We start from the raw sequence: 10,115 nt of genomic DNA on the forward strand, positions 1-10,115 counted from the left end.
TGCCATAGCACCCAAGTCATGAATTTTTAGCTAGAACTAATTGGGAATTATAAGTACCCATTAAACGGAACTGTTTTAAATTAAAATTTTCGAGGACTTGAGCAGTTGCTAATTATTATTGTTATTTTGTTCTCGCTTTGCAGCTCCCCTTAAGTAACCTTTGGGATATAGTTCACATATCGAACGATCAAAATTAGTAGGGCCTTTTGCGTTGGCTGGAACGAGTCTTCGAAAAACATGTAAGCCAGCCCCGCACATTCAAAATTTCGCAAGTGGAATTCTCAACGGAACTCGAGGTCTGAATAGTGCAAAGTAGAAAACCAGGACTCGAATTTCTGACAGGATGTCCAGCGAGCAACTCGGCCGGCAACCGGAAACGGAAGGCAGCCACGAACAGGAAACGGAAGAAGAGCCCGAGGCCATGGAGCCCGAAGTGCCCTCGATCCCCAGTGTGGCCAGTTCCGTGGAGGAGAATGCACCCAGCACCAGCCGAACGGGGAAAACCACCGCACCACTCAGTGGCTGTGTGGTGCGAATCAAGCGCGAGCTGCAGGATATTCGAAAGCATCCGCCACCGAATTGCACCGCCGAAATGCAGAACGAGGATCTCTTCCGCTGGACGGCTGGTGTGAACGGGCCGGCTGGCTCCGTTTACGAGGGCGGTCACTTCCGGCTGGACATCCGATTTCCGGCCAGCTATCCCTTCCGGCCGCCTCGCATCCGGTTCACCACACGAATTTACCACTGCAACGTGGACAGCCGAGGCGCCATTTGCCTGGACGTCCTCGGGGAACGATGGTCGCCAGTGATGAATGTGTCCAAGGTTGGTTCGATTCCTTATGGGTTTATTAAATGTATCTGTAGGCTACGATCCAGTTCGACAAGTTATAGTGATTCTACAGGGTTTTGAAACACCCTATTAATAAGTTTTTTTTATGTTTCCCTTAAAACGAGAATGTTTCTAAATTTAATTATAAATTTAATATTATAAATTTTTTTACAAATTTTTTATAAAATCGTAAATTATGTTTTATATATATTACATTTTAATTAAAAAACCATACTTTAATTTAAGATTTCTAACATTTTCCAAGCTTACCAAACATATGTTTTTATCAAAATGTTTAAATTTCTATCATCACTTTCTTTAATTTATTTTTTATAGTTAAAAAAAAATGTTTTGAAAAATACTAAGCAAATCACACAACAATATTTTAACCAAAATGATCAATTTTCTAATTGTCAAATTATATAAATTAAAATTTTTGTATATATCAAAAACCACTATTATTTGCTCTCCATTTACGTACTGCATTTCAAAAAATTATTTTTTTGAATAATTCTCTAAAATAATTTAATCATTACTATTTAACATTAATTTTTGATATTCCTCAAACCACTAGGTTCTGCTGTCCATTTACTTGCTGATGAGTGAGTGCAACCCGGATGATCCGCTGGTCATGTGCATTGCCGATCAGTACAAGACCAATCGCAAGGAGCACGACAAGATCGCCAGACACTGGACGAAGCTGTTTGCGATGACCAAGGCGCAGGTTAAGGATGGGGAAGAGGATCAGGATCAGGATCAGAGCCAGGTGGAAAATCAGACACAGGACCCAGTGCCAAGTCAGTCCAAATCCTAGCAGCCTGCAAAACAGCCAATGCCCAAGGACCAAATATAGGCCTATACTCCAAAATTACTTACTACATACAAAATCCGAATAAACTCATAACTCATTGGAACATATAAATAATATTACAATTTTTCTGAACCCAGAAATCTCTAAAAAAATATCTTTGGTTGTAAAATGCAAAGGGATCATCATAATTGGAATGAATAATTAGTAATCCCGCTCACCAAATATACTGTTACATGCTTAATATTACTTTCGCCAAAGGGAACCCCTTTAAAAAATGTTATTTTCAGACTAGAACTTAAGCCGATAGATATTCAAATTAGCAACTGTGAAAATGAACACAGTTTTATGGCGCTCTAAAATCTAATCCCGTTAAGTACGATCTGAACACAATATAAATATTAAAGTATTTCAAGCCGTTTTCGAGGGCACTTTCTTCGCTTTAATGGGTTTTTTGCAGGGCCGCAAATGTAAGCCAGTTGAGAGCTTCCACCACCGCCATCTCACCCTTTGACCCCTCGAACTGGCACCTCAAGGCAAGCAGCTTTCAAAATACTCCCGGCGTAATGTGCCACCTCGAATTCTCCGCCCCCCCAGAATTGCTGACTGTGTCAGATAGTCCACGCGGTCCTTTGGCCGCTCATGTCTATGAATATTCATGAGCTGCCAAAAAATGAACGTTGGAAAAACATCCACGGCCCAATGGACCCGTGGGTGGGTTGCTTTTGGTTAGCTTTGAAAAATGAATTGGAACGCGAACGGTTTAAGGATGCCAACACCTCCACCAAGATGGCGATGCAGGCCATCAGCGATACAGGACACGGGCTCAAAGGACCTCGGCCAAAAGGGCTTCCACGCAAACGGGGTCACCTCAATGGAGTGGGGCAGAATATTCAGGCGGGCTGGGCTCTTCAAGCCGGCAATCTTTAATGCCCATATGGCACTAAACAGAGAGCGCGAAAGGCAAACACAATTAATGTCCTGCGAACAGAAAGGACACTTAAGGCAGCCAGGAAGATACAACATAAGAGCGCAGGAGGCTTCAGAAAACCTCAGGAAACTCATGCATATGTAAGGCATACCCTCGAACGCATTAGCAGGCAGAACTATCTATTGAAACTATCTTTTTATCTGTCCTAAATATGTATATGTATTTAAAATAATAATACTTTAATAACTTTAAATTAGATGAGATTGGAAAATAATCAATTAAGTTTCAGTAATAATTTATTTAAAGTGTAAGTGATAAGTAGTTATCATTATAACTATTATTATTATTATTATCATCATTATTGTCTACAGAAAACGTAATTAAAACCTATAAGTATTAACACTTGCTTAATTAAATATGTTATCTATGAAACAAGCCACCACAAAAATATTCAGCAAATTATAAAATATTTAAAAGAGGAAAATATATATCTGAAAAAAAATAAAACACCTGAGACCTATTAAAAAATATCAGAGAAAAATGTTTTCTTGTTCAAAAAAAAATATTCCTCGCTTAAAAAAATGGTACATTATATTAAGCGTAGTTATACAAACTGTTGGATAGCATTCAATGCCATGGTATTCAAATACAATTAATAAACAATTATATTCAATTCGATTGATATTATGTCCTGAAAGAATTTCTAACGATAGTTAATGCAACAGAATATCTGCGCATTTGGTCATCGCAATAGGTGACAATATTGATACTGTTAGTTAGCGGAAATGCGAGAACGCACAGGAATCTCATGAGTCCCAGGGTGATGAACGCATAACCCCAGTGACGGGACGGCCCCCACTTCCCCTCGAAGTCCCTGGGAAACCGAGCCTGGCCAACAATGTCATCAAAGTGCCGAGCTCCTTTCCAATATCGCCGCCCATTCCCTGTCTGCCGCTTGTCTGTCCTTTATTCCCCGACAAGTCAAACGTTAATGAACTTAAAGAAATTAATTAAAGTGCCAGGCCACCGGCCACCCACCACCCAATACCCACCACCCACATTACCCACATATGGTGCACATACAATACATAACATACATAGTGTGTAAAGAGCTCGCAGCTTAACGCCTGTCCCGATGCCCGTTTATTGGAATCGACATCCGGGCCGGACTTCAAAATCCTTGGCCATTCGCATCGCATCGCATCGGATGGGATGGGATGGAATGGAATGGGATGGGCTGGGATCGGCTGAGGACGGGTATGAGGATGAGGATGTGGATGGGGATGGCTTTCTTCCCGGGCAAATGCAATAAAAGCAAGTTGCTCGCACCGAGACAACTTGACCGTTAAAAATGAAGTCAAGCGGGCAGATGGAAGTGCCACTGCCTGAGAGGCAAGTCCACTCAAAGCGACAGAGAAAATGCCCTTCATCATCATATTCAAGTGCTTACAACATTTTACTACTTTTAAGTATGTCAAATTGTGTTGCCATATGTAACCGATAAGTCACTAAATAAAGCAAACTACTTAAACTGCATTTTTAACTGCCATCCAATCAAATTCACTCAAAACGACGCGCAAGTGCTCTCATTTATAAAGTGCAGATATTTATATAATTTTATTACGTTTAGACATGTCAAAATTGCTTAAAACGACTTTTAAATAAATTAAAGTAAATAAATATAAATAAATAAATAATAAATAAATATTAATTTTAAGGCCCATTTTTTTAATTAACCAAATTGATAAAAAAAAAATATTTGATAAGATTTTAGTTATATTTAAAATGCTTGCAAAACTTGTTTAATTATGTTATGTAATGCTTAATGGTTTTAGGTAATATTTATCATTATAATACAATATATGTTCTGCATTATATTATACAATTTTTGTTATTTTCCAATACGAATTTTGATTTTATATTGCATTTTGAACCACTTTTATATAAATAAATAATAATAATTTCACAAGATAAAACAAATTTAATATCAACTATAAAACTAATACCTTAAATAACTAAAAAATAATGAAAATTGAATTTCTAAAAATATGAAAATTGTTTATATTAGTTAAGGTACTTAATTAGTTGTTTAATAATTTTAGACTACTACCTGCGGCTAAAACTTGTTTACATATATTTTATTAATTATGGTACCCCAATTATTATATTTTTAGTTTAAAACAATTTTCTGCTCCTAAAACTCTTTTACATTACTTACTATATTTAAAAACACAACCTGGTATTGAATACGACGGTTAGAAAATTCTGCTTTCCAGTTGCAGATCATAGAGCTCTACTTTTTTCATTCTCTGCGGCTTGGACAGTCAATTCGATGCTTCAAAAGGGGCAAACCACGACAGTGATGACTTCGTTCGGACTTCTGGCACCCCTGCTCATTAACCCCCCGACGGTCCCCTTAACCCTCGGCCGCCGAATGTGTCAACTGGGGCAGGCGTCGCTGCATTCGCGCCCAGGCTAATACCAGTGGGTTAGTCGATTCCAATTGCCAATTGGCGTTGGCCGGCAAACAGGCAAATAGCTTGGACAATCCGTCAGAGCTTCGAATGGGGATTCGGATGGGTTTTGGCCGCCTTGGGTCGATAATCGCATTGCATATTGGGTGTCCTGTGAGAGGGCGGTTAATTAGGAGGTGGACGATCAATTCCGAGGACTTGGGAAATGGCGCCGCGTCCGCGAACCGTTTGCGGTGCAATCCAATTCCCATTTACTGCAATTTCCATGGCGAGCTAATTCGTGAATGCTAATACTCCTTTGAGTTTGAATTCAAATCGAAATCTACAGCTGCCCTAAATCAAGGGATCAAAGCTTAAGTAACCGAAACTTGTTCACTGAACAGAAATATGGGAATAAAAAAACATTTACTAACCAAATATTTTCTACGTGTTCTCTAAATAAAATTATTTAATTTAATACAAACTATTAAGAGGAAGAAAAAGAAAAATTAGTTTTGGCTGCAGAATACGTGAAATCAATGAACAATTTTTTAAGCTGCAATTAACCCCTTTTAAATTGAATACTCTTTAACTTACTTCTTAAGCTTTTACAAATATTTAAAAAATTAATTACAATAAAATACATATAAATTAAACTGCAGTTAACTTATTATAAATTTAGTTTTAGATTTAAGCTTTTAAGTTAAAAATCACAATGCTTAAGTACAAGAATAAAAAATTATTTTCAATAATAAAACATAATAAAACACTGACGTTCTCATCTGATTTGAAAATGTTCTTAAAACAGAACGACATTTGAAAACGTTTTCATTTCGCTAGATTCAAGTTGAATTGGCGTTATTTACATTGTATATCTCAACAAATAAGCTATTAGTCCAGTCAGAGGGTATACTTATCAAAAAGTTGGTAAATAAACTCAATTTAACTTTTCTCTTCGCACAATTTTGTTACAATATTGAGAACATTGATACCAAAATGTACCTACACGGTTTTTAAGAACGAATGTTCTCAATTCAAGACAATGTACTTGAATATTCTCTCTGTGTGGTTCTTTAATCTTATAAACATATGTTTTTATTGCCAAAAAAAATTATTATAAATTATTATTTATTATTATATGTATTTAAGATTAATTTTTAATTTTTGTATTAATATTAACTATTTTAGTTTTGTGCATAGTTATTATATTCCTGATAATTATAAGAATTCCCCCAATGGGAACTTAATGAACTCCCATCTCCGGCGACAAATTTCATCCACCTTCCAGCCGAAATACTCCATTGTCGTGTGTCACATGGCAATAAATATTGCCGCATGCCGCCCGATGACGATGGGTTGGACCTGACTGCTCAAATTGGAGGATTGAAGGATTCGGGAATTGGGGGATTGGGGGTTCCAGGACTCGAGGATTCGGGGCAGACAGCCCGAAAGGAGGGGCCTGCTGGGCGGTGGCCACTCGCCGATATTGCACAAAATTAACAAATGAGCCCGACAAGCGTCCTGTTGATGAGTTTCGATGCCCACACCCCCCGGAAAAGCCGCCCGAAAGCCCGGAAAACCCCCTCGATATCGGGCAGTTTCCATGGCCAGGGGCCGGAGTCGATTGAATTCCGTGTCAAACGGTTTCTGCACTCTCAGCTTTTATTGAATTCCATTACAGATTCATGTCCATCAGGAGGAGTAACGTCATCATAAGGGCCATGGCAGTATGGCAGTTTGGCCGTTTGGCCGTTTTGGCCGGTTAGCCCGGTTTGGCCGGTTTGTTTGCCATTTTGGGCCAATATAATGAACACCCACCGATTGCTGTCATTAACGTTAATGGCAAATTGTTTTAGAGCACCGACTTCTGCCGGTGACAGTGTGACTGCGTCAGGACGAGGCCCGCATCCTGTTTTGCAGTCGAGTCGAGTCGAGTTGCGTCGAGTGGTAGGAGTGGTTTGTCAAAAGTGCGACTACAAAAGCACTCGCTCCTTATCGCAACAGACAGACTTTTCCAACGGGCGGAAAAGTCCGGCCAGTGGGCGGGGATGGGGGGAAAACCATTATGATTATGCCGGCGTCCAAAGGATTGCGTTTCGGCCAGACCTTTATTTTCGGCTAGCATCTCAATGAGGCTTCCCTACCTTTTCGGCCATATACAAATTAACAAAGCATCGGAAGCCACCTAAGTGCACTGAAAAATGATGGGTATAACAAGCAGATGTATTCAGGGTATATTCTTTATATGATTTGTATTTTCCATTATACTCGGATAGACTAAAATACAAAAAAAATAATTATATATGGCCAATTTTTGACTATCAGACTTTCCGCATGTTTCTTATAATTATGCAAGTAATAGTAACATATTTGGATATATTAAAGCAACAACTTATATTTATTTTTAAGATTTTTGTCCATTATATAAAATCTAATTTGGCTTATTTTTTTAAATTTATAATAACATGGCCACGGTCTTACTTTACATTTTTGGGCGTATTTTTTAATATTAGTCAGACTAATGCACTACATGTTTTCTATAGTATTGCAAAATTCAAATACTATTTATACTAATATTTTATAATGGTTTTTAATTTTTTCAAATATATAAAGTTATGGCCAATGTTTTAAATGAATGATTTTTGTTTCCTATATATAAAATAATTTGGAATATTAAACAGAATAGCACATCATATTTATACCCGTTTCTTAAATATGTAACAGATATTACTTATTTTAATAATATAATAATGTGATATATCAAATTTGTTTAAATATTCGCTAGCTCTTTAAATTATATTTTCTTCCAATATTCATTTAGAAACTAGTAATATCTCAATAACAAACGATGGTATTTTCAATCATATAATCTAGCAATTTTTAGAAATTTGCTTACTTCAGAGGACTTAAAAGCTATGTGGTAAAAACACTGCGTGTGTGGGGAGTGTAAATCTGGCCCCAAATTCCCGAGACGACCTATTCTGTCCCTGGAGATCCAGCTGTTCGATGGAAATTGCCGCCCAGCAAGGGCTTCCACATCACTACATAGTGCATTCAAATCCGAGCTGTGCAGATGAATTTCATGGCACTCGCACAATGAGAATTCAACCTCAACAAAGGAAAATTAATTTCTTCAACCGAATGCAGCTGAAGAATTTTCCAGGGCTTCTTCGTCAGGTTGAAACGGCAAGTGGGAATAGAAATGGGGACTGGAGTTGGGATTGGGATTCGGGTTGGCTAGGCTAACCTGGCATTGAAACTTAGACTCTATGGACTCAATTAACTGAAGAGATTTTCCGACCAACTCAGAGGAAGAACTTGAAGATTGTGGCAAAATTGTAGCGACATCGGATTGAGTTTTGCCATTGCTCTTCATTTGGCGGTCTTCGCTCGGATTTTTGGCTTGCTCGAAATTTAATTAAGCCGTGCCGCAGGGAAAAGGAAGGGGGAAAAGCTATGATGGGGGGTTGGAAAAGCCTTTGGAAAGTTGCCGTCTAAATATTATTTTACACGATGCTTTAACGGCAACTTTTGCATGCCTCATAATAATAATAATCGTCATAATGCCGCCAGGCAACAACTGTTTCGTTAAAAGAAAAATAAACCAGCAGGAAAATCGCAGTAGAGGAAAATGCAGGGGAAAATGCAGGGGAAAATGCAGGGGAAAATGGGGGGCAGATTGCATCGTATGTTGTTTTATGCGTATGATATTTTGCCAGGCCAAAGTTATGAGTTCTGTCGGGAAGCTGGCAAAAGGCAAAGGCAGCAGGGCCCAAGAAAAAATGGGAATCTTTTCCCCATTTCTTTTTTATATTACTTATTTTTTGGGTGGAGTGGGCTGTGGGTGCTACACTTGCTCTTTTAGTTAAATGTTTGAAAAGAAAAATTAAAAACTTTTTACAGCGCACACAACATGCTGCTGTTGCTGCTCTATAATATCCTGTAAGCGGGGCCAAAATGCAAGTGGAAAAAGTTAAGCGGCCAAAAGAAAGGGGAGTGCCAAGGAGATTATGTCGCACTAGCCGGGGATTTTTCTAGGAAACCCCCCCCCCCCCCCCACTCATTCCCCCGGCAAAGGCGTCTTAATCCAGAGCAAGAACAACCGCAGGCGGTGACACCCACATGCAACACGCAACTCGCAACTTGCAGCATGCCACATGCCACATGTCAGATATACGGCCCGCTGGAAGAGCAAAAGTTGCCCATCTCATCAGGCCCCACGATCCCTTTGACAATAGAAAGACACTCGGGAGGTGATGAAAATTAAATCTTTTCGTGCATATTCCATTGTTCTGAGGCTGCAAAATCATTAATATTCCCACTTTAAATAATTCTTATAGCTGCAGAATACAAAATTTCTAAATTAACTTTAATTAGTATTATAAATATTCTACTGCGTATTTAAAAAATGTAAAAACAGTAAGATTATATATACTATATATGTATATTATATAGGCATATTGTATTCAAAGCTTTGTAATATTTGGTATATAACTTTTCATATTTTTGAAACGATGACAGGTTATACACTTCAAACATTTTACGTTATTCAAAAAAGGATCTTATGTAAATATCAAATTTTAAAATTAACTGTTTAATTTTATATTTTCATAAATTGAATTAATAAAACTCGAAATGGATAAAAGACATAGGAAAAAACATTTAATTTGAAAAGAAAATCTTTTGAAAGCAACATTTTTTATCAGTGTAGTTTGGAATAAGACATTGTAATATCTAATGTGTAAATTGTTAATTATGAGCTTATATATTTTGTTATTTATTTATTTTATATTATTTGCTTATTTATTTATTAAATTATTTATTTTTTAAATATATTATTTATTAATTTAATGGCCTGATTAATTTATATTAAACAAGGCTTAGAATGTATACGTTTTTCTGCTAATTACTAAGCCAATCTTATTTAGTTTGGAGCGAGTTACCATTCAATGACAAAATAATGATGCTACTTAAGATTCTTCAGGCAGGACCCCCATTTCTCTGTGTAAAATCCTGTTAAATATTTCAAAGAAATTACACTCAGCTAGTCACTTACAACAAGATGCTGAGTCCCCCTTTCTTTGGCTCAAAACA

At 37.5% G+C, this 10,115-nt stretch overlaps 1 protein-coding gene across 1 annotated transcript; it reads left to right on the forward strand.

Moving 5' to 3' along the window:
* The first annotated feature begins 173 nt into the window (after nucleotides 1-173).
* On the forward strand, nucleotides 174-1,747 carry LOC119557160 (ubiquitin-conjugating enzyme E2 4). The gene is made up of 2 exons (XM_037869760.1): nucleotides 174-823; nucleotides 1,404-1,747. The coding sequence occupies exons 1-2, from the start codon at nucleotides 344-346 to the stop codon at nucleotides 1,641-1,643; spliced, it is 720 nt and encodes a 239-aa protein (XP_037725688.1). The 5' UTR covers nucleotides 174-343; the 3' UTR covers nucleotides 1,644-1,747.
* Nucleotides 1,748-10,115: the final 8,368 nt, after the last annotated feature.

This window comes from Drosophila subpulchrella, chromosome X, assembly GCF_014743375.2.
Source record: "Drosophila subpulchrella strain 33 F10 #4 breed RU33 chromosome X, RU_Dsub_v1.1 Primary Assembly, whole genome shotgun sequence".
Lineage (NCBI taxonomy): Eukaryota > Metazoa > Arthropoda > Insecta > Diptera > Drosophilidae > Drosophila > Drosophila subpulchrella.

Coding starts and splice junctions, on each gene's coding strand:
- LOC119557160 (XM_037869760.1), top strand. CDS start 344: ATGTCCAGCGAGCAACTCGGCCGGCAACCGGAAACGGAAGGCAGCCAC. Junction 824..1,403: donor CAGTGATGAATGTGTCCAAG/GTTGGTTCGATT, acceptor TCAAACCACTAG/GTTCTGCTGTCCATTTACTT.